This window comes from Archocentrus centrarchus, chromosome 18 (genome assembly GCF_007364275.1).
Source record: "Archocentrus centrarchus isolate MPI-CPG fArcCen1 chromosome 18, fArcCen1, whole genome shotgun sequence".
NCBI classification, from domain to species: Eukaryota; Metazoa; Chordata; class Actinopteri; order Cichliformes; family Cichlidae; genus Archocentrus; species Archocentrus centrarchus.
The window spans coordinates 5,109,643-5,133,296 of NC_044363.1; the positions used below are offsets into that span (position 1 = coordinate 5,109,643).

General features: G+C 42.5%; 1 protein-coding gene and 9 non-coding genes across 10 annotated transcripts; all 10 read left to right on the forward strand.

The window, feature by feature from the left end:
• The first annotated feature begins 601 nt into the window (after window positions 1-601).
• LOC115797357 (ceramide-1-phosphate transfer protein-like) lies at window positions 602-5,914 on the forward strand. Its single transcript, XM_030753919.1, has 6 exons — window positions 602-800; window positions 881-945; window positions 1,400-1,581; window positions 2,274-2,430; window positions 3,539-3,735; window positions 3,828-5,914. Exons 1-6 carry the CDS (start codon window positions 710-712, stop codon window positions 4,054-4,056), a joined length of 921 nt encoding a protein of 306 aa, XP_030609779.1. The 5' UTR covers window positions 602-709; the 3' UTR covers window positions 4,057-5,914.
• Window positions 5,915-12,569: 6,655 nt separating this feature from the next.
• trnat-agu (transfer RNA threonine (anticodon AGU)) lies at window positions 12,570-12,641 on the forward strand. The gene has a single exon. It is a non-coding gene; the product is annotated as a tRNA-Thr (tRNA).
• An 812-nt stretch (window positions 12,642-13,453) lies between these two features.
• On the forward strand, window positions 13,454-13,525 carry trnat-ugu (transfer RNA threonine (anticodon UGU)). Its single transcript has one exon. It is a non-coding gene; the product is annotated as a tRNA-Thr (tRNA).
• A 422-nt stretch (window positions 13,526-13,947) lies between these two features.
• trnat-agu (transfer RNA threonine (anticodon AGU)) lies at window positions 13,948-14,019 on the forward strand. The gene has a single exon. It is a non-coding gene; the product is annotated as a tRNA-Thr (tRNA).
• Window positions 14,020-14,837: 818 nt separating this feature from the next.
• trnat-ugu (transfer RNA threonine (anticodon UGU)) lies at window positions 14,838-14,909 on the forward strand. Its single transcript has one exon. It is a non-coding gene; the product is annotated as a tRNA-Thr (tRNA).
• Window positions 14,910-16,222: 1,313 nt separating this feature from the next.
• Window positions 16,223-16,294, forward strand: trnat-ugu (transfer RNA threonine (anticodon UGU)). Its single transcript has one exon. It is a non-coding gene; the product is annotated as a tRNA-Thr (tRNA).
• Window positions 16,295-18,893: 2,599 nt separating this feature from the next.
• Window positions 18,894-18,965, forward strand: trnat-cgu (transfer RNA threonine (anticodon CGU)). Its single transcript has one exon. It is a non-coding gene; the product is annotated as a tRNA-Thr (tRNA).
• A 2,162-nt stretch (window positions 18,966-21,127) lies between these two features.
• On the forward strand, window positions 21,128-21,199 carry trnat-ugu (transfer RNA threonine (anticodon UGU)). The gene has a single exon. It is a non-coding gene; the product is annotated as a tRNA-Thr (tRNA).
• A 1,229-nt stretch (window positions 21,200-22,428) lies between these two features.
• trnat-agu (transfer RNA threonine (anticodon AGU)) lies at window positions 22,429-22,500 on the forward strand. Its single transcript has one exon. It is a non-coding gene; the product is annotated as a tRNA-Thr (tRNA).
• An 818-nt stretch (window positions 22,501-23,318) lies between these two features.
• Window positions 23,319-23,390, forward strand: trnat-ugu (transfer RNA threonine (anticodon UGU)). Its single transcript has one exon. It is a non-coding gene; the product is annotated as a tRNA-Thr (tRNA).
• Window positions 23,391-23,654: the final 264 nt, after the last annotated feature.

Consider the following 23,654-nt stretch of genomic DNA (forward strand, 5'->3'; position numbering starts at 1 on the left):
GTCTGTTTCTGTTTTGTGTCACTCTTTTTCAAGTTTACTACAGCTTGGAAAGTTCTTAGCAAGTGTTTGTGGACAAGTTGGCAAATGCTTGTAACACACTTTTGTATGGTGGCCTTCACAAGGGAGAGAACAGCTAGCCTAATGGCTCCAAAAGACGTTCAGAACCACTGGGTGTTGCACCAGCAACTTAGATTGATATGGACATACCCTCCTCCTTCAGCTCTTTCTGCCAGAAAGAGACATACAGGTCCCCCAGCTCTCCAGACAGACTGTTTTCAGCACAGACGTCACCTGGTCAACCTTGATGTGTATGTTTTGGTACAAAAATATCCAGTCGGTGTATAAAATCCTTCCCTGCCAAAGGTAACAGTCTCTATGAGGTTTGACTAATAGGCGAATGTTTCAGCTCCTCTTTATGAGCGTCAGTCATGAGCTGTGGGGATGAGACGTGTGAGATAAAACAGGCTGCGATTAGCTGCTGCACAAAGGAGGTCAGGAGCAAAGGTCGTCCTGTGTGTTTACACCCGTGGGAGTGAGCAACCTTTGACCTCGGCCAAAGAGAGACCCTGAAAGAGAGAGTGTCATGAAGGAAAAGTAAATAATGTGTGTGTTAATGTGTGAGAAACAAAGAGGGAGGAGTCCAGATGAATCTGTGTGTGTGTTTTAGCTGAGTGTGAGCGTGAGCGTGTTTGTGTGTGTTTCGGTCACCATGGTTTTCCTCAGACGGACACTGCTGCTCCGGTACCTGCTGCTGTCGACCATGTTGGCTCTGTTGCTGTTCGTCAGCTCTTTCTGGCTGCGTGAGTCCCCCCACCCCACCCCACCGGTTCTTTGGTTAACTGGAGGTTAGTTTGTTTGATTTTTCATCTGTTCCTTTCAGCTCAGGGTGGACCCCGGGACTGTGGCAGCCCCTGGCAGCCATGTTTGAATTTTTATCACCAGACGGTAAGATTAATCATGCTTATATATATATGTAAGGAGCCTAATGACCAAGACCTTAATGCTTACACAACATCCAAACCTTTAAATGGCTTTTCAAAGTGATACAATCAATTTTTCATTGGAGGTTTTAAGAATTTCCAGATCATCTGTAGAAATAAAAATATGTATTTGAAGACCTCCAGACCTATAAGCCTATAATGACTTACTACACCCTCATGCTGTATGAGCTGGTGCTGCAGGAAAGTACAGTCCTATATTAGCAGAGTTTCTATTAATATATTTTCGACCCAATGTCTGGAGATAACTAATTTAAACACATTAAAGAATATATTGCTGCTTTTATTTAATTTTTGAAACAACTGCGAGGGCATGCAAAAACAAATCCTAACCCATCATAAAGAGACTAACCATACCTGTAGGAAACATGGTGTTCAGTAAAAAAGTTTCTCTCTTTTAGCCAGAGCCTCCGTGGACCCCTGACTGGTGGGCAGAGCCAGATGGAGTCCTGTCACTCATAGAGGAGTGTCCTGGCCAGTCGTTTCAGGCCTGGCGTCTGCTACTGTACCTGAAGTCCAGCCTGGCTGAGGACAATGACATCCTACTGGAGCCATACCTCCAGAGCTGGGATCAGCTCCTCAAGTACACAAAAATCTAGACTCTTATTTTCAGACTCCACTAGAGCAGCTTTACATGAGTCGAGTTAAAAAAAAAAAATCCTTATTTGATTTATTTTATGTGTTGCGGTTGCTCCTGAAACAAGACATTTTAGCTCCTCCACCTTTAGGCCAATTTTTTTCCTGATTGGATAAACAGCAGGTGGGCATGGTTTCTGGACTTTAAAATGACCAGTTAAGAGATACCCATGTTTTATAACTTCATAAAGATCCAAGAATAGAAAAAACTATGTGAAACTGAGTGTTCAGAATAGTCTGAATTATGAGCTTTTGGCTCACTGGGATTATTTGTACATACACTGACATCATAAGTCTAAAAAGGCCCAAACTGCTAGTCACCACATGGCTTTTCCATCTGCAAGTCCACTATAAGGGCCCCAAACGGCAAAACTGCTTTTGGTCCTGTGTGGGATAAGTGTGGGTTTGCCCTGCTTTACACACTTCACCCACACCTAGTCACTGTGGGCCCACATGGACATGTTCGCTGGGTTTGTGCTCTTGATTGATTAGTTTAACAGTACACCAAGTTTCAAAATTAAAAGTGATTATACAGAAGAGACAAGTAAAAAGTAAAAGCACTAAAAACCATGAAACTTGATCCTCACAGCACAGATGTTGTGCTTCACAGGTAAGTCTCATTTGTGTTTTCATCCTCAGGTTCATGGAATCGCTCGGGCCAATGGTCAGTTTCTTCTCTCAGAAGGTACAAGAAAAAGTTGTGCTGATTCGAGAGCTGTCACTCAAACACAAGGCAGAGACTCATGGGAAACCAGCTGGATTGCAACCCCCAGAAGCATTTGGATTAAAAACAGAGGTACATTTGGAAATGTTTTTGACTTAGTAAAAAGTTTACAGTGTTTGGTTTATTTTTTAAATAAGAGAAGGAATCTTTCAATATAAATTTTGCTCTGCCTGGTTTTGGACAAATTTATTGCTCATTTTCTTAGTTTTATTGATAGTCTTGCCTTTTAAAGGGTTAAGATTACCTTTAAAACTTTCCTTTTCGAGAAAGCTTATAGTTAAGCCTGGATCAGGTGACTTCGGACCCTCTCTGCAGTGCAGGGGGCACTCCTGAAGACCTTCTATGACTCTGTAGTAGCATCATCCATCTTCTGTGCTGTAGTATGTTGGAGCAGCAGCTTATCTGCAGCTGAGAGGACGCAGTTAGACAAGCTGATCAAGAAGGCCAGCTCTGTCGTAGGATGTCCTCTCGACCTAGTGCAGGTGGTGGGAGATTCTGACCAAAATAACATCAATGATGGACAAAGTCTCCCACCCCATGCATGAAACTCTTACTGAACTGAAGAGCTCCTTCAGTGACAGACTGCTGCACCCTAAATGCACAAAGGAGCGTTATAGTAGATCCTTCCTCCCAGCAGCTGTAAGACTTTATAACCATCACTGGTCCCAACAAAAATAGAACCAATAGTATGTATATATTGTATAGTAATACATAGTATATTGTCATTTCCTGTAGTTATAATCCTGTACAGTATATATTATTTTATTGGTAGTAGTAGTATTATTAGTATTGTTAATCTTGTCTTGTTGTGTTTTGACATTTTTGCTGCTGTTACACCTACAATAAAGGCTGTTTCTTCTTCTTCTTCTTCTTCTTCTTCTTCTTCTTCTTCTTCTTCTTCTTCTTCTTCTTCTTCTTCTTCTTCTTCTTCTTCTTCTTCTTCTTCTTCTTCTTCTTCTTCTTCTTCTTCTTCTTTATTTAAAAGCTAGAAATTAGAGGTTGTCCGCTGCAACAGGCCTACGCTAAAATCAGTCTAAGAAGAACATGAGTTCAATTCCCATCCATGTCTTAGAATGAACGTTGATGTTTTCAAAAGTTAATAAAGACATTACCTAGACCGAAATTCATGAAATCCTGGCATAAGAATGTAAAACTGATTTCATTTTATTTTTCTCTTGAGGCTTATCATTCGGTTCGATCCATGATGGAAGCAGAGCTGAAAGCAGGCATGGTCAGCTTCTCCCACCGCACAGATTCAGGTTGCCGGACACTGCTCCGGCTGCATCGGTCCCTCCTCTGGCTGAAGCTGATGTTGGAGGGTTTGGCTGAAGGCCCCGATGCCGACGGACAATATAAAACACCAGGAGAGCTGGGCAGGTAACACCCCCCAGCCTATTTTTATGCACCCATACAGAGTCAAAGATTCACGTGTCAAAAACTGACTTATGTACACACAATCATCTCTTCAGGGATGCCTACAAAGTGGCATTGGCCCCCCACCACCCGTGGGTGCTCCGGCAGGCTGCAGAATTTGTCTTCCTTGCCCTCCCCAACAGAAAGTACTTCCTGCAGCTGGTATGTGTAGAGAACCAACAGGAAGCCACACCCATCCTGCGCATCATGATCCACGCCCTGAACCTGGTGCACACACAAACTCAGCTACTTCTGACCGAGCAAGACATGCTGGAGCTGCCCTGATGGACCAGCTCAGTCTCATGGCAGTTTGTGAAATAGTCACAATATTTAAGTCGTAAATCTCTGTTTTGTGACATGAATTTTCCCATTTTTGAATGTTCCAGGGCACAAACACTGTCTTCAGTCTCCTCATTTTCAGTTGATCAGTTTCATAGCAGGCACTAATGTACTTCTATGGAGGGAAAATACATTTGGAGGCTACTACTTGGTTAGGCTTTGGCACTAAAGAACTACCCAGCTAGATTTATGCAGTAAAAACTACCCAGTTAGATTTGGGCCTTTAAAAAAAAGGTAGATTAGGTTTAAAGGAAGCTCACTGTTTGGTTTTAAATTAGACAGTTGCTACAGACATGAAACACATCACTTTCACAGGTGTTCCATGCCAAAAGAAAATCCCAAGTTATGTCTATGAACATTTATTTCACACTTTTCCTGGAGACTGAGTCTGACCCGTGGACACCAGCAACATAAAAAAAAATGGCTTCATGTAATTCACGACCGAGATGGAAATGTCAGGAACAAAACAAAAATGTCATCTCAAAACGTCAGAAAGGATTCTTCAGACTCCATACAAAATGGCATATTAAGGAATTTTCACAGTGCTGTTTATTAGGAACATTAATTTATGTCATGACAAACAAGCAAGCTCATTTTTTTCTTTTTTTCAAACATTTTTATGACCAGTCCTGAATAAATACAAATTGTAGCAGTATTGCAAGTGCAGCAGCATTTTTTAGAAATAAGGGAATGAAATATGAGAAGGACAATAATATCTAAATAATATCTAAAGAAACACCAGAAAACCAGGAGACATTTTGCCATCAAATGTGTGCTGAATTTATGGAAAACACACACTTGCCAGGAACACCTGGCAGTCCACACAAGAACGCACAATGGCGAGACCATACCAGTGCACCATCTGTGAAAACGCCTTCATCCAGAACCACTGTCTGTAAATACAAATGAAGAGCCACCAGGCAAAAAGAAAACTTTCTCCAGTCCATCAGCATCCTAAAAGACACAGAAAACTGCAGCTTCTTCTTTATTTTATCAGTTTTATAAACACATTAACTCATCAGCTTCCGCTTTTTACATCTGAGAGTTTCTGCTTTTTTTTTTAACTGAATTTTTTGATGAACAGTTTGATACTAAAACATGTGATTCTCAGACCTTTATTTTTGGCCTTTAAAACAAGCATGTACTCTGTTAAACAGTTTTACTAAATTATTATTCGATATTAATGCCCAAACATTTAAAGCACTGAAGGAACTACTGTTTTAAGTAAAAAGTTCTGAAGGATATTTGGGTATTGAAAAATGTTAGTAGTGTACACTATGTGCTTTTATTGAAAAGAAATTTAAATGCTTAAACTATTTTAACTCTTCATCGTTTTTCTTTTTACACACTAACACTGATAATTGTCTTAAAATGTTCATAAAGGGGTTTTAATAGGATTTTGTCTGTCAGAAAAATGTTTGGTTACTATTGAATTTCATCCTGCTTTTTGAGTGTGTGTCTGAAAACACTCACAAATAAAAAACAACAGCAATACAGGTAACAGGGTGGACAATATATAAAAGGAGTAACATCACACCAGAGAAAACTTTACCTACCTTATACTAAACCAATGGGAACATGCTGTTTTGCTTTGATTTCATGGATAGAGAATGGCCCAAAATAAAATCAGTTACATTAACTAGATGAAAAGAAATAATTTTGAATTATACTGCTCTTATATTTCATGTCCCATTCATCCTTAATTCACTCATTTAAAGAAAATTATTACAATCCTGTAAAAGTTTTAAAGTTTCTAACATCTATTAAATAAAAATTTTAACCATTTTAGAAATGTAATATATAATCCTAGAGCATTTAAATAACATTATTCATTTAATGAACTGATATTTATTGCATCTGACTTTTGGATTTGGTACCAAGAGCATCCAACTTTCAAATGAAATAAAGATTTTTACGATACGTTTCAAATCATTTCAATCAGCCATAAAAATTCTATGGGGTCCTATGAATGAAGAAATGTCCTTTTCACAAATATTACTTTTTTTCCATCATAATAAGAGTCTTGTGTCAACAACAATATATTTGACAAAATTCTTGCTTACTAAATTTATGTCAACAGTTCAAAAGCTATTGGTATTTATACATTTTGAGTATAAATACCAAGAGAGACTAAAGGAGAGGCCAGTCAGCCTTTGGAGGATGCTCATTTCCACCTCCGGTGTCCGCGAGCTTGTTCTCTTGGTCACTACCCAGAGCTCATAACCATAGGTGGGGATGTAAATCATAAATCAGTAGCTTTGTGTTTATGCTCAGGGCTCTCTTTACCTCAACAAACAGGTGCAGTGTCTGCATCACTGCAGCTGCAGCCCCAATCTGCCAATCTCCCTCTCCACTCTCATATCATTCATAGGGAATAAGTTGGATTAGGTGGCAGGGGAAGATGTTGGACAGACCTGGTACACCCAAATGTATAGTGAGACTGCTTGGCAGATGTCCCAGTCCATGACATCTTCAACTTCCACCTCTGGTAGAACATTGACAGCATTCTGAGGTAGGCTGAGGAAATTGAGTCTAAATGGACCATGTTTCGTACCTCCATTGTTGAGGCTGCTATTCTGAGCTGAAGCTGCAAGGTGGTCGGTGTCTGTCATGGTGGTTGTACTTGAGCCAGATGGATGACACTGGCTGTGAAGGGGGCCAATAAACTGAAAAAGGAGTCATGTCAGGCTCGGTTAGCCTGTGGGACACCAGAGGCAGCCAATAATGGGTACCAGCAGGCTCAGTAGAATGTGACTTGGGAGTGACCAAAGCAAAAACACAAATGTGTAACGAGTTTGGTGAAGCCATGCAGATGACCTCGAAACAATACTGACAAATCCCAGGGAATACCTGGATTCCCTGGGATGAGAGTGAGTAAACAAAATTAAGTATATACGTATGGCAAATATATACAGTATATACATTATTGTTGGGCTGGTGTAGATAGTGCAATAATACCATGTGCAAATTTACAGATTATACTAGTCCTGATAAAGCATTTATAAGAACATTTATAAAAAGTACAAGGTTTAAGTATGATACGAAGTGCAGTAATGTTTTACAATGATGAACTGGAATTTAGCAGGGTTACAGCCTCAGGAAAAAAACTCTTCCTGAGCGAAGGCACCTGTAACGCCTGCCAGACGGAAGTAGGGTGAAAAAATCATGATTAGGATGAGAGACGTCCTTGATAATGTTCCTCGCTTTACCCAGGCACCGTTTACTGTAAATGTCCTGTATGGTGGGTAACTGAGTGCCGATGATACGTTGGGCAGTTTTAACCACCCGCTGAAGAGCTTTCCGGTCAGCTGCGGAGCAGTTGCCGTACCACACAGAGATGCAGTTTGTAAGAATGCTCTCAATGGTACAGCGGTAAAAGTTCATGAGTATTCTGGGACACAAGTAAGCTTTTTTGAGTCTCCGAAGAAAATAAAGGCGCTGTTGTGCCTTTCTGACCAGGACTGACGAGTTGAGGGACCAAGAGAGATCTTCAGAGATGTGGACGCCGAGGAATTTGAAGCTGGGCACCCGCTCTACTACTGCACCATTGATGCAGATGGGGGTGTGTGCCCGACTTGCAGTTCTTCTGAAGTCCACAATAATCTCTTTCATTTTCCCTGTGTTAAGCTCCAGGTTGTTGTCCTCAGACCATGCAGCCAGATGCTGAACCTCCTCCCTGTAGGCCGTTTCATCGTTGTCTTTGATTAGGCCTATCACCGTAGTATCGTCCGCGAACTTGATTATGGAGTTGGAACCGTAAACAGGAACACAGTCGTGGGTGAACAGGGAGTATAAGAGGGGACTCAGCACACAGCCTTGTGGCACGCCAGTGTTCAGGGTGATGGAGGCTGAGTGGAAGTTGCCTAACTTAACAGACTGGGGTCTATTAGTTAGAAAGTCCAGAATCCAATTACAGAGTGACGTACTGATGCCAGACTGACTAAGCTTTGAAATCAGCTTGGAAGGGATCACTGTGTTAAATGCTGAACTGAAATCAATGAAAAGCATTCTAACATAAGTGTTATGGCAGTCCAGGTGGGTCAGTGTAATGTGAAGTGCAGTGGAGATAGCATCCTCTATTGACCTGTTGTGACGATAAGCAAATTGATGCTGATCTAATGTAGCTGGTAGACTGGCTTTCAGGTGAGAGAGGACTAGTCTTTCAAAGCACTTAGAGATAATGGGAGTGAGAGCAACAGGTCGGAAATCGTTCAGTACTGAAGCAGTTGAATGTTTTGGTACAGGCCAGGGTTATTATAGTTAACGAAAACGAACGAAATAACGAAAACTTTAATTGAAAAAACATTGTCGTTAACTGAAATAAATAAAAACTATAATTAAAAGGAAAAAACGATAACTAATTAAAACTGAATTGTGAGTTTACAAAACTAACTAAAACTAACTGAAATTATCGATAAACTGACTTTCATTTACTTGTTTTTTTGGGTTTTTTTTTAAGCCTTGTGGATTGATATGAAATCATTGTTTCCGCTCTCCGAGTTTAAGCTGGGAGCGCCACAGGACAGCTGTGTGAGTGCGCATGTGCGTGCGCTCACCGCGCTGGTCCGCAAAGTTATGGCTGCGGTCTGCCGAGTCCCGTATGGAGGTTCTTTGAGTACAAACACCTGCACACGACCACAAGGTAATTAACACACACAATCCAGCTACACAAGCATAAATGCGGACATGAGGTCGGCAACTTCTGTAGGTTGTGTACAGAGGCCACAAAGACCCTGCAGGTTTAATTAGCGAGCATCTAACCAAGCTAGCTCCAAAACAGAAGCAGCTTCAGGTGGTGAGAACATCAGGATGCAGATGGATTTGAGCTTTGACTCCTTCAAAGAGTTTGTTTTTGTTTAACACCACATGTAGGCGTTATTAATCTGCTGCACTGATGCTGAAGTTTATTGTGGAGTTTATTGTAGAATTTATTGAGTTTGGGAGTTCATGTTTTTCTTTGTTTCTCCCTGATTATGCTCATGTGTGTCCTTAATATTACACAAATTTAGCATGTCTTGTGAACAGTTGGTTGTTGACTATATTTCTTTAATTTTGTCAAGTTTTCATTACACAATAGTCACTTTTGCGCCTTGAATCTTGCACCTGATTAGGTATGAAAATACTAAAACTAATACTGAAACTAACTAAAACTAAGCATGAAACCAAAAATAAAAACTAATAAAAACGAGCAAAACCACTCTGAAAACTAATTAAAACTAACTGAATTAGAGAAAAAAAAGTAAAAACTAACTAAAACTAAACTATAATGTAAAATCCAAAACTATTATAACCCTGGTACAGGCACGATGGTAGCTGTCTTGAAACTCTTTGGAATCACAGCCAGGGCCAGAGACATATTGAAAATGTCAGTGAAGACCCCAGCAAGCTGCTTAGCACAAGCTTTTAGCACACGTCCAGGTATCCCATCGGGGCCAGCAGCTTTCCTAGCATTCACCTGGTTCAGCATACGGTAGACATCCATGGTAAGGAGTGTGATTGGTTGCTCCTCTGAGGGAAGATCTATTTTGAAGGCAACCATGTTATTACCCCGGTCAAAGTGAGCGTGGAAGTTGTTAAGCTCGTCAGGAAGTGAGTCGCTATTGGCCCAGGGAGCGGAGTTAGATAGTTTAAAGTCCATAATTATTTGGATCCCTTGCCACATACGCCGAGGGTCAGAGGAGTTGAAATGGTCCTCAATCCGTTGTTTGTAGTTGTATTTAGCCTTGGAGATGCCTTTCTTCAGACTGGATCTGGCAGTGTTGTAAGCTGCTCGATCTCCAGACCTCAAGGCTGTATTCCTTGCTTTGAGCAGAAGGCGAACCTCGCTATTCATCCAGGGCTTCTGGTTGGGGAATATTTTTATTTTCCTGTACGTTGTCACACTGTACACACAGTTATTAATATGGTCCAGCACAGAATTAGTGTAAGAGTCAAAACAGATAGTGTGATCCGTGGTGGCTTGGACAGCAAACCGGCTCCAGTCTGTGTGCTGGAATTGGTCCTGAAGAATAGAGTCGGCACCTTCCGTCCAGATCTTAACTGTCCTCGTGGTGGATCTCACACGCCTGATGACTGGTGAATACTTGGGGAACAGGAACAAAGACAGGTGATCAGACTGACCCAAGTGGGGGAGAGATGTTGCTTTGTAGGCATCAGCTACATTAGTGTAAACCTGATCCAGAGTTTTTAGTCCCCTTGTGGTGCAGTGGACGTTCTGATGAAACCTTGGAAGTCCAGACTTTAAGCTACAATGAGTAAAGTCCCCCGCAACAATAAAAGCTCCATCTGGATGCAAAGTTTGAAGTTTGCCAACAGCACTGCAAAGGTCTTTCATAGCTACGTTAGCATTAGCATCCGGAGGAATATAAACTGCAGCAACAACAATACAGGAAAACTCACGTGGAAGATAGAAGGGTCTACACTTTATAACCAGGTATTCCAGGTCAGCAGAGCAGTAGCTGTTCACTATGACAGAGTCCATGCACCATGTTTTATTAACATAAATGCAAACACCACCACCGCAGCTCTTACCCGATGCTGCTGCTACTCTATCAGCTCTGAAGAAAGCGCGTCCCTACAACTCCACCACGCTGTTCGAAACATCATTGTTTAGCCAAGTTTCCACAAAGATCATGACGCTGCAGTCCATAAGCTTTTCCTGTGTCAGGGTCCAGAGTTTTAGCTCGTCCATCTTATTCGGCACAGACCGCACATTGGCAAGGAAGATAGCAGGAAGCACCGGCCGGTGTGGATTTCGCCTTAGCCTAGCACGCAAACCTCCGCGCTTACCCCTTCTTTGTTTACGGTCTCTGCGCCGGCGCCGAGCACTTCCGGTCGGGAAGAACAGCTCGCTTGAACGCGGTATTCTGCTCACCTCCGGAGGTAGCTCGTCGAAGTTGAATGGATGGTCCAAGACAACATTTGAGTAGTATACAGGAATACAGGAATACAGGGGTGTCATCAGTGACTTTGTCGGCTGGTGTGAGAACAACGCACTCCAAATCAACGCCAGCAAGACGAAGGAGATGATCATAGACTTCAGGAGGAAGCCACCCCCTACAGCACCGGTGAACATCCAGGGAAAGCATATTGAGACAGTGGTCTCCTACAAATACCTGGGTGTTCATCTCAATAACAAGTTGGACTGGACTACAAACACAGATGTCCTGTATAAGAAGGGCCAGAGTCGACTCCACCTGCTGAGGAGACTGAGGTCCTTTGGTGTCTGCAGGACTCTGTTAAAGACCTTTTATGACACAGTGGTAGCATCTGCCCTTTTCTATGCAGTGGCCTGCTGGGGGGGTGGATGCACCGAAAGGGACAGGAGCAGGATCGACAAACTGGTGCGGAGGTCTAGCTCTGTGTTGGGATGTCCTCTGGAGTCTGTGATGGTGATGGGTGAGAGGAGGATGTTAGCAAAGCTGACATCCATCATGAACAACCCCCATCACCCTCTGCATGAGACCGTGGGTGAGCTGAGCAGCTCCTTCAGTCAGAGACTGAAACATCCTCGCTGCAGGAAGGAGCGCTTTCGCAGGTCATTCATCCCAACAGCAGTTAGACTGTACAACACTTCATAATGTCTTGAGTCACTTGGACACTTTACCTCCTCTGCCATCACTTTATCCTTACAGTCCAGATACATTTTATTTATTACACTCACCCATATAATGCATACCGTGTATGCTGTGTACCTTACCGGCTACAAATGTATATAATATTTTGATATCTGTATATAGTGTTTTGATGTGTGTGTATATGTGTGTATATGTACATGTGTGTATTGACTATATATTTTCTGTATATAGTGCTTATGTATATGTGTATAGTGTTTTTCTATTTTATTTTATTCTATTCTATTTTTAGTTTTCTGTATTGAGCTGCTGTAATGCGCAAATTTCCCCGTCGTGGGATCATTAAAGTTTTATCTTATCTTATCTTAAATTAATGTCCAACAGCGTCTGTCTGTCGTATATGTAGTTTGCCTGAATGATACGAGCCAAAACACAATAAATTACTAAGTAAATAAACACTAAATTGCAAAAACTAGTGAGACGCAGAGCCTCGCGATATACACGCGCCACCATCTTAAGCCAGTACTCAAAAGTATTAAGCTTGGCATCTTTCTAATCATTTGTTAGCTGAGGCATGCATGCTTTTACTGAAATTGAGTTGCTTTTAAAGGATGCTTTCAGAGTCAGTGTGCTAAAAAAGAAGCAAACTACAACAAAACATAGACGGTTATAAAAGATGCAGAGGTGCTATAAAACTGCTTAAAATCTTATTCTAATGGACATCAGAGTTTGACTGCTGTTTGCAACGAACAAAACAACAACAAAACATAGACTTTTATAAAGGATGCAGAGGTGCCTTAAAGCTGCTTAACATCTTGTTCTAATGGACATCAGTTTGACTGCTGTTTGCAACGAAACAACCCCCCATTTTTTCAGTTTAAGCAAGGCATGGTGGCCAAGCGGCAAGGCGTTGGTCTAGTAAACCAAAGATCATGGGTTCAAGTCCCATCCGTGCCTTCAGCGTGACCTTGGATGGTAGGTGCTTAAGTCACTGCTCAAAAGTGTTAAGGCTGCCTCCTTTCTAATCAGTTGTTAGTGTCACTCCACCTTCCATGTGTCTGTTGTAGGACTGTCTTGCTTGAGGCTCCTCTGCAACTCCACACGGTGATCTGGGGGTGGTGCTCCTCTTGTTTGCGACTGGAGGGTGTCCTCCAGCTATTGAGGGATCACACTCCTCAGGCTGTTGCGAGAGTATGGGGTGTCTGGCCCATTTTTTGCAGTGATGGCTGAAGGCATTGGGAAATTGACAGACTGGTTGGTGCTGGGTCTGCTCTGATGCATTAGGTGTGTATGTGACCATAGATGTCTAGCAACATTAAGAACAGAATTGGACTCATTTCAAAGGAGGGCAATGGTCTTGTAAGCCAAATGTCTTGGGCTCAGTGACCATCCATGACTTTAATGTCAACTGGAGACAATGTGTGGAAAGGCCATTTCAATGTGTAGTCATGGCCTGTCCAAACAGATGCAAGCAATTGTGGGGTATAGAAGGGGAAACCAGCTAGCTTAAACGTGCATTCTTTCTAATGACTAGCAGAGGTCACTCTTCATTCTCTCTTTCTATTCCCACTGATCAGTTTAATCACTGATTGTGACATGTGCCTTTGCTACTTTTAAGAGACGGAGATGGCTAGCAGCACTGACAGGATCAAAGATGATGATGTCATGGAATGTGAGAGATCTCAAAGACTGGAACTGTAAAGTGATTTGAGCCGAGTCGATGTGATTTCTGTATCTGCGTCACAGCCCTGGTTTTTCAGCTTAAGCAAGGCATGGTGGCCAAGCGGCAAGGCGTTGGTCTTGTAAACCAAAGATCATGGGTTCAAATCCCATCCGTGCCTTCAGCGTGATCTTGGAATGCTTTGCGTTTGCGAAGGGCAAGCACTAAAACCTTAAGCCAGTACTCAAAAGTATTAAGCTTGGCATCTTTCTAATCATTTGTTAGCTGACGCATGTATGCTTTTACTGAAATTGAGTTGCTTTTAAAGGATGCTTTCAGAGTCAGTGTGCAAAAAAAGAAACAAACTACAACAAAACATAGACGGTTATAAAAGATGCAGAGGTGCTATAAAACTGCTTAAAATCTTATTCTAATGGACATCAGAGTTTGACTGCTGTTTGCAACGAACAAAACAACAACAAAACATAGACTTTTATAAAGGATGCAGAGGTGCCTTAAAGCTGCTTAACATCTTGTTCTAATGGACATCAGTTTGACTGCTGTTTGCAACGAAACAACCCCCCATTTTTTCAGTTTAAGCAAGGCATGGTGGCCAAGCGGCAAGGCGTTGGTCTAGTAAACCAAAGATCATGGGTTCAAGTCCCATCCGTGCCTTCAGCGTGATCTTGGATGGTAGGTGCTTAAGTCACTGCTCAAAAGTGTTAAGGCTGCCTCCTTTCTAATCAGTTGTTAGCATCACTCCACCTTCCATGTGTCTGTTGTAGGGCTGTCTTGCTTGAGGCTCCTCTGCAACTCCACACGGTGATCTGGGGGTGGTGCTCCTCTTGTTTGCGACTCAAGACCGGAGGGTGTCCTCCAGCTATTGAGGGATCACACTCCTCAGGCTGTTGCGAGAGTATGGGATGTCTGGCCCATTTTTTGCAGTGATGGCTGAAGGCATTGGGAAATTGACAGACTGGTTGGTGCTGGGTCTGCTCTGATGCATTAGGTGTGTATGTGACCATAGATGTCTAGCAACATTAAGAACAGAATTGGACTCATTTCAAAGGAGGGCAATGGTCTTGTAAGCCAAATGTCTTGGGCTCAGTGACCATCCATGACTTTAATGTCAACTGGAGACAATGTGTGGAAAGGCCATTTCAATGTGTAGTCATGGCCTGTCCAAATAATGCAAGCAATTGTGGGGTATAGAAGGGGAAACCAGCTAGCTTAAACATGCATTCTTTCTAATGACTAGCAGAGGTCACTCTTCATTCTCTCTTTCTATTCCCACTGATCAGTTTAATCACTGATTGTGACATGTGCCTTTGCTACTTTTAAGAGACGGAGATGGCTAGCAGCACTGACAGGATCAAAGATGATGATGTCATGGAATGTGAGAGATCTCAACGACTGGAACTGTAAAGTGATTTGAGCCGAGTCGATGTGATTTCTGTATCTGCGTCACAGCCCCGGTTGTTCAGCTTAAGCAAGACATGGTGGCCAAGCGGCAAGGCGTTGGTCTTGTAAACCAAAGATCATGGGTTCAAATCCCATCCGTGCCTTCAGCGTGATCTTGGAATGCTTTGCGTTTGCGAAGGGCAAGCACTAAAACCTTAAGCCAGTACTCAAAAGTATTAAGCTTGGCATCTTTCTAATCATTTGTTAGCTGAGGCATGCATGCTTTTACTGAAATTGAGTTGCTTTTAAAGGATGCTTTCAGAGTCAGTGTGCAAAAAAAGAAACAAACTACAACAAAACATAGACGGTTATAAAAGATGCAGAGGTGCTATAAAACTGCTTAAAATCTTATTCTAATGGACATCAGAGTTTGACTGCTGTTTGCAACGAACAAAACAACAACAAAACATAGACTTTTATAAAGGATGCAGAGGTGCCTTAAAGCTGCTTAACATCTTTTTCTAATGGACATCAGTTTGACTGCTGTTTGCAACGAAACAACCCCCCATTTTTTCAGTTTAAGCAAGGCATGGTGGCCAAGCGGCAAGGCGTTGGTCTAGTAAACCAAAGATCGTGGGTTCAAGTCCCATCTGTGCCTTCAGCATGACCTTGAATGGTAGGTGCTTAAGTCACTGCTCAAAAGTGTTAAGGCTGCCTCCTTTCTAATCAGTTGTTAGCGTCACTCCACCTTCCATGTGGCTGTTGTAGGACTGTCTTGCTTGAGGCTCCTCTGCAACTCCACACAGTGATCTGAGGGTGGTGCTCCTCTTGTTTGCGACTCAAGACCGGAGGGTGTCCTCCAGGTATTGAGGGATCACACTCCTCAGCCTGTTGCAAGAGTATGGGGTGTCTGGCCCATTTTTTGCAGTGATGGCTGAAGGCATTGGGAAATTGACAGACTGGTTGGGGCTGGGTCTGCTCTGATGCATTAGGTGTGTATGTGACCATAGATGTCTAGCAACATTAAGAACAGAATTGGACTCATTTCAAAGGAGGGCAATGGTCTTGTAAGCCAAATGTCTTGGGCTCAGTGACCATCCATGACTTTAATGTCAACTGGAGACAATGTGTGGAAAGGCCATTTCAATGTGTAGTCATGGCCTGTCCAAACAGATGCAAGCAATTGTGGGGTATAGAAGGGGAAACCAGCTAGCTTAAACATGCATTCTTTCTAATGACTAGCAGAGGTCACTCTTCATTCTCTCTTTCTATTCCCACTGATCAGTTTAATCACTGATTGTGACATGTGCCTTTGCTACTTTTAAGAGACGGAGATGGCTAGCAGCACTGACAGGATCAAAGATGATGATGTCATGGAATGTGAGAGATCTCAACGACTGGAACTGTAAAGTGATTTGAGCCGAGTCGATGTGATTTCTGTATCTGCGTCACAGCCCCGGTTTTTCAGCTTAAGCAAGGCATGGTGGCCAAGCGGCAAGGCGTTGGTCTTGTAAACCAAAGATCATGGGTTCAAATCCCATCCGTGCCTTCAGCGTGATCTTGGAATGCTTTGCGTTTGCGAAGGGCAAGCACTAAAACCTTAAGCCAGTACTCAAAAGTATTAAGCTTGGCATCTTTCTAATCATTTGTTAGCTGAGGCATGCATGCTTTTACTGAAATTGAGTTGCTTTTAAAGGATGCTTTCAGAGTCAGTGTGCAAAAAAAGAAACAAACTACAACAAAACATAGACGGTTATAAAAGATGCAGAGGTGCTATAAAACTGCTTAAATCTTATTCTAATGGACATCAGAGTTTGACTGCTGTTTGCAACGAACAAAACAACAACAAAACATAGACTTTTATAAAGGATGCAGAGGTGCCTTAAAACTGCTTAACATCTTTTTCTAATGGACATCAGTTTGACTGCTGTTTGCAACGAAACAACCCCCCATTTTTTCAGTTTAAGCAAGGCATGGTGGCCAAGCGGCAAGGCGTTGGTCTAGTAAACCAAAGATCGTGGGTTCAAGTCCCATCTGTGCCTTCAGCATGACCTTGAATGGTAGGTGCTTAAGTCACTGCTCAAAAGTGTTAAGGCTGCCTCCTTTCTAATCAGTTGTTAGCGTCACTCCACCTTCCATGTGGCTGTTGTAGGACTGTCTTGCTTGAGGCTCCTCTGCAACTCCACACAGTGATCTGAGGGTGGTGCTCCTCTTGTTTGCGACTCAAGACCGGAGGGTGTCCTCCAGGTATTGAGGGATCACACTCCTCAGCCTGTTGCGAGAGTATGGGGTGTCTGGCCCATTTTTTGCAGTGATGGCTGAAGGCATTGGGAAATTGACAGACTGGTTGGGGCTGGGTCTGCTCTGATGCATTAGGTGTGTATGTGACCATAGATGTCTAGCAACATTAAGAACAGAATTGGACTCATTTCAAAGGAGGGCAATGGTCTTGTAAGCCAAATGTCTTGGGCTCAGTGACCATCCATGACTTTAATGTCAACTGGAGACAATGTGTGGAAAGGCCATTTCAATGTGTAGTCATGGCCTGTCCAAACAGATGCAAGCAATTGTGGGGTATAGAAGGGGAAACCAGCTAGCTTAAACATGCATTCTTTCTAATGACTAGCAGAGGTCACTCTTCATTCTCTCTTTCTATTCCCACTGATCAGTTTAATCACTGATTGTGACATGTGCCTTTGCTACTTTTAAGAGACGGAGATGGCTAGCAGCACTGACAGGATCAAAGATGATGATGTCATGGAATGTGAGAGATCTCAACGACTGGAACTGTAAAGTGATTTGAGCCGAGTCGATGTGATTTCTGTATCTGCGTCACAGCCCCGGTTTTTCAGCTTAAGCAAGGCATGGTGGCCAAGCGGCAAGGCGTTGGTCTTGTAAACCAAAGATCATGGGTGCAAATCCCATCCGTGCCTTCAGCGTGATCTTGGAATGCTTTGCGTTTGCGAAGGGCAAGCACTAAAACCTTAAGCCAGTACTCAAAAGTATTAAGCTTGGCATCTTTCTAATCATTTGTTAGCTGAGAAAACAAAACATAGACCATTTTAAAAGACGCAGAGGTGCTATAAAACTGCTTAAAATCTTATTCTAATGGACATCAGAGTTTGACTGCTGTTTGCAACGAACAAAACAACAACAAAACATAGACTTTTATAAAGGATGCAGAGGTGCCTTAAAGCTGCTTAACATCTTGTTCTAATGGACATCAGTTTGACTGCTGTTTGCAACAAAACAACCCCCCATTTTTTCAGTTTAAGCAAGGCGTGGTGGCCAAGCGGCAAGGCGTTGGGCTAGTAAACCAAAGATCATGGTTTCAAGTCCCATCCGTGCCTTCAGCGTGACCTTGGATGGTAGGTGCTTAAGTCACTGCTCAAAAGTGTTAAGGCTGCCTCCTTTCTAATCAGTTGTTAGTGTCACTCCACCTTCCATGTGTCTGCTGTAGGACTGTCTTGCTTGAGGCTCCTCTTCAACTCCACACGGTGATCTGAGGGTGGTGCTCCTCTTGTTTGCGACTGGAGGGTGTCCTCCAGCTATTGAAGGATCACACTCCTCAGGCTGTTGCGAGAGTATGGGGTGTCTGGCCCATTTTTGCGGTGACGGCTGAAGGCATTGGGAAATTGACAGACTGGTTGGGGCTGGGTCTGCTCTGATGCATTAGGTGTGTATGTGACCATAGATGTCTAGCAACATTAAGAACAGAATTGGACTCATTTCAAAGGAGGGCAATGGTCTTGTAAGCCAAATGTCTTGGGCTCAGTGACCATCCATGACTTTAATGTCAACTGGAGACAATGTGTGGAAAGGCCATTTCAATGTGTAGTCATGGCCTGTCCAAACAGATGCAAGCAACTGTGGGGTCTAGAAGGGGAAACCAGCTAGCTTAAACATGCATTCTTTCTAATGACTAGCAGAGGTCACTCTTCATTCTCTCTTTCTATTCCCACTGATCAGTTTAAACACTGATTGTGACATGTGCCTTTGCTACTTTTAAGAGACGGAGATGGCTAGCAGCAGTGACAGGATCAAAGATGATGATGTCATGGAATGTGAGAGATCTCAAAGACTGGAACTGTAAAGTGATTTGAGCCGAGTCGATGTGATTTCTGTATCTGCTTTGGATGTCCAAGTTTGGCGTGGTGGCCAAGTGGTAAGGCGTTGGTCTCGTAAACCAAAGATCATGGGTTCAAACCCCATCCATGCCTTTAGTGTGAGTTTTGTGTTACTTCTGAAAGTTGCCTTTCGTCTTTTTGTGGTCTCTGACAATAGACTTATCTCTGTGCCTGTCCTGCTACACCTCAGTGCAGCATTTGTTACTGTAGACCATAACAATTTACTACAGAGATTAGAGCTTGCCCTTGTTATTAAAGGTACTATGCTGCAGTGCTTTGAATCAAGTCTATTCCAATTTGTTCATGTAAATGGGAGGCCTCTTCACACATTAAGAGGAATGATGGGTTCCGTGCTGCCACCAAGTTACATAATCCATGCCTCCCTTAGGCAGTATCATTAGAAAGTAAAGCATACACTTTCATTGCCTCTGCTACCTGAAGCACATGTGTTTTTACTGAAATTACGTTTCTTTTAACCCCTTACCTGGCGGCGCCAAGATCACCAAAAACTCCTGAAAAAGCATACCCAAATTAAATCAGCTGCTGTTCCTGAAGTCTTTGGAGTACATGCAAAAGCTTGATCTCTTTGTAAAGAAGACAAGCTATATTTTTCATTTCTGCAGTCAAAAATGCTGTAACTGTTATGAGATTGTAGCTATTAAGTTTGGAACACAGAAAAATTAGACAATTTTTACCTCGCCTGGATTTTTCCTGTTAGTTTTTATCTAATTAAACACTGAGTGTAGAAGGTATGGATTGGAAAATATAATGAAGCTGTAGAATCAAGTCTTTTTACCATGTATTTCAAATTTTATCAAGATAGCACAAAAACCTACCATTTTGTAAAGGTTTTTGTGTGTTGATCTCAGGTGTGGTCTTGCTTGTGCCATTTGGAGATGGCCAAGTGCCACATGTGAGCAGCCTTTGTTATCCAAACTTCAAATGTCTGTAACTCATCAATGCTTCAACATACGGTCATCAATGAGGGCTCTAATCAAAGATACTACCCTGAGGAATCCTCTGATATACACAAAGTTACTGATAGTACAAATTAATTACAATTATAGACATATAAATCAGAGGTTGCCCTAATTTGAAAAAGAAGGAAAATGTTAGGCCTTCATTCACAAACCACCCAGTCTATTTTCAGTGATTCCTTCACACACCCAAAATAAATAAATTATATATTGATCAAAAGTTACAGTAAATGTAAACACTACATATACACATAAATAAAAAACCACAATCCTCCCAAGAGTCCTTCTCTGATACACAACTTACAACGCCCCCACCCCCACAAACAAAACGTACACAAAGCCCACCACAAAGCATAAAGCTTTCTGTAAAACTTTAGACACTTAACTGGTCAAAAAGAAGCTCTGAGCCTTTGTCCTCCTCATCCTCATTACATCTAAACAGCATATAATACGACGACGAGCTGAGAATAAAACGTAACACGTACCGTGGTTCGCCGTTGGAGTACAGCTGTTCATTCGGGAGATTCCGTAAAACCGGTCGAATCAGCGATTAAATCCTCTAATAAACAATAATCCACTCTCGTGAGTCATTTCGTCACTTCATTGAATAAATATAGTCTGTTTTTGGTGCATTCCGACAATCCGTTGGCGAGAAAAAGATTTGTAAACACTGTTTACGCACGACTGCAAACACACTCTCACTTCCTGCTCAGTTTCACGCACGGAGGACGCACTGGTTACGCAGCGAGTTTATGGTTTCATATGAAAACCCACCCCATAGCGCCATATACCCACGTGTCAGGAATTTTATTGGCTATACATCTGTGGTTTCGGATTTTGGGTCAGAGTCGACCAATCAGAACGATTGGACAAGATTTTGGGGCAGGTCCAGAAAGGTCACATGACACTGTCTGGTTATTATTAGCTCTGGAGAACCCATTTCATAACATGATTGGACAAATGAGGTGTCAATCCAATTCTGAGGGTCTAATCTGTCATATAAAAGCATCGTAAAGGCAAACGGTAGCGTTACTGTGACGCTATGAGGCTTCAAAGTCGGAAATCGCTACAGAGGGCCCGAGAGCGGGCCCTTGCCAGTTAACAGGTTAAAGGATGCTTTCAGAGCCAGTGTACAAAAAAGAAACAAACAACAACAAAACATAGACTTTTATAAAGGATGCAGAGGTGCCTTAAAGCTGCTTAACATCTTGTTCTAATGGACATCAGTTTGACTGCTGTTTGCAATGAAACAACCCCCCATTTTTTCAGTTTAAGCAAGGCATGGTGGCCAAGCGGCAAGGCGTTGGTCTTGTAAACCAAAGATCATGGGTTCAAATCCCATCCGTGCCTTCAGCGTGATCTTGGAATGCTTTGCGTTTGCGAAGGGCAAGCACTAAAACCTTAAGCCAGTACTCAAAAGTATTAAGCTTGGCATCTTTCTAATCATTTGTTAGCTGAGAAAACAAAACATAGACAGTTTTAAAAGATGCAGAGGTGCTATAAAACTGCTTAAAATCTTATTCTAATGGACATCAGAGTTTGACTGCTGTTTGCAACGAACAAAACAACAACAAAACATAGACTTTTATAAAGGATGCAGAGGTGCCTTAAAGCTGCTTAACATCTTGTTCTAATGGACATCAGTTTGACTGCTGTTTGCAACAAAACAAACAAAACGTACACAAAGCCCACCACAAAGCATAAAGCTTTCTGTAAAACTTTAGACACTTAACTGGTCAAAAAGAAGCTCTGAGCCTTTGTCCTCCTCATCCTCATTACATCTAAACAGCATATAATACGACGACGAGCTGAGAATAAAATGTAACACGTACCGTGGTTCGCCGTTGGAGTACAGCTGTTCATTCAGGAGATTCCGTAAAACCAGTCGAATCAGCGATTAAATCCTCTAATAAACAATAATCCACTCTCGTGAGTCATTTCGTCACTTCGTTGAATAAATATAGTCTGTTTTTGGTGCATTCCGACAATCCGTTGGCGAGAAAAAGATTTGTAAACACTGTTTACGCACGACTGCAAACACACTCTCACTTCCTGCTCAGTTTCACGCACGGAGGACGCACTGTTTACGCAGCGAGTTTATGGTTTCATATGAAAACCCACCCCATAGCGCCATATACCCACGTGTCAGGAATTTTATTGGCTATACATCTGTGGTTTCGGATTTTGGGTCAGAGTCGACCAATCAGAACGATTGGACAAGATTTTGGGGCAGGTCCAGAAAGGTCACATGACACTGTCTGGTTATTATTAGCTCTGGAGAACCCATTTCATAACATGAAATAAAAGCATCGTAAAGGCAAACGGTAGCGTTACTGTGACGCTATGAGGCTTCAAAGTCGGAAATCGCTACAGAGGGCCCGAGAGCGGGCCCTTGCCAGTTAACAGGTTAAAGGATGCTTTCAGAGCCAGTGTACAAAAAAGAAACAAACAACAACAAAACATAGACTTTTATAAAGTATGCAGAGGTGCCTTAAAACTGCTTAACATCTTGTTCTAATGGACATCAGTTTGACTGCTGTTTGCAACGAAACAACCCCCCATTTTTTCAGTTTAAGCAAGGCATGGTGGCCAAGCGGCAAGGCGTTGGTCTAGTAAACCAAAGATCGTGGGTTCAAGTCCCATCCGTGCCTTCAGCGTGACCTTGGATGGTAGGTGCTTAAGTCACTGCTCAAAAGTGTTAAGGCTGCCTCCTTTCTAATCAGTTGTTAGCGTCACTCCACCTTCCATGTGGCTGTTGTAGGACTGTCTTGTTTGAGGATCCTCTGCAACTCCACACGGTGATCTGAGGGTGGTGCTCCTCTTGTTTGCGACTCAAGACCGGAGGGTGTCCTCCAGCTATTGAGGGATCACACTCCTCAGCCTGTTGCGAGAGTATGGGGTGTCTGGCCCATTTTTGCGGTGACGGCTGAAGGCATTGGGAAATTGACAGACTGATTGGGGCTGGGTCTGCTCTGATGCATTAGGTGTGTATGTGACCATAGATGTCTAGCAACATTAAGAACAGAATTGGACTCATTTCAAAGGAGGGCAATGGTCTTGTAAGCCAAATGTCTTGGGCTCAGTGACCATCCATGACTTTAATGTCAACTGGAGACAATGTGTGGAAAGGCCATTTCAATGTGTAGTCATGGCCTGTCCAAACAGATGCAAGCAACTGTGGGGTCTAGAAGGGGAAACCAGCTAGCTTAAACATGCATTCTTTCTAATGACTAGCAGAGGTCACTCTTCATTCTCTCTTTCTATTCCCACTGATCAGTTTAAACACTGATTGTGACATGTGCCTTTGCTACTTTTAAGAGACGGACATGGCTAGCAGCAGTGACAGGATCAAAGATGATGATGTCATGGAATGTGAGAGATCTCAAAGACTGGAACTGTAAAGTGATTTGAGCCGAGTCGATGTGATTTCTGTATCTGCGTCACAGCCCCGGTTTTTCAGCTTAAGCAAGGCATGGTGGCCAAGCGGCAAGGCGTTGGTCTTGTAAACCAAAGATCATGGGTTCAAATCCCATCCGTGCCTTCAGCGTGATCTTGGAATGCTTTGCGTTTGTGAAGGGCAAGCACTAAAACCTTAAGCCAGTACTCAAAAGTATTAAGCTTGGCATCTTTCTAATCATTTGTTAGCTGAGAAAACAAAACATAGACAGTTTTAAAAGACGCAGAGGTGCTATAAAACTGCTTAAAATCTTATTCTAATGGACATCAGAGTTTGACTGCTGTTTGCAACGAACAAAACAACAACAAAACATAGACTTTTATAAAGGATGCAGAGGTGCCTTAAAGC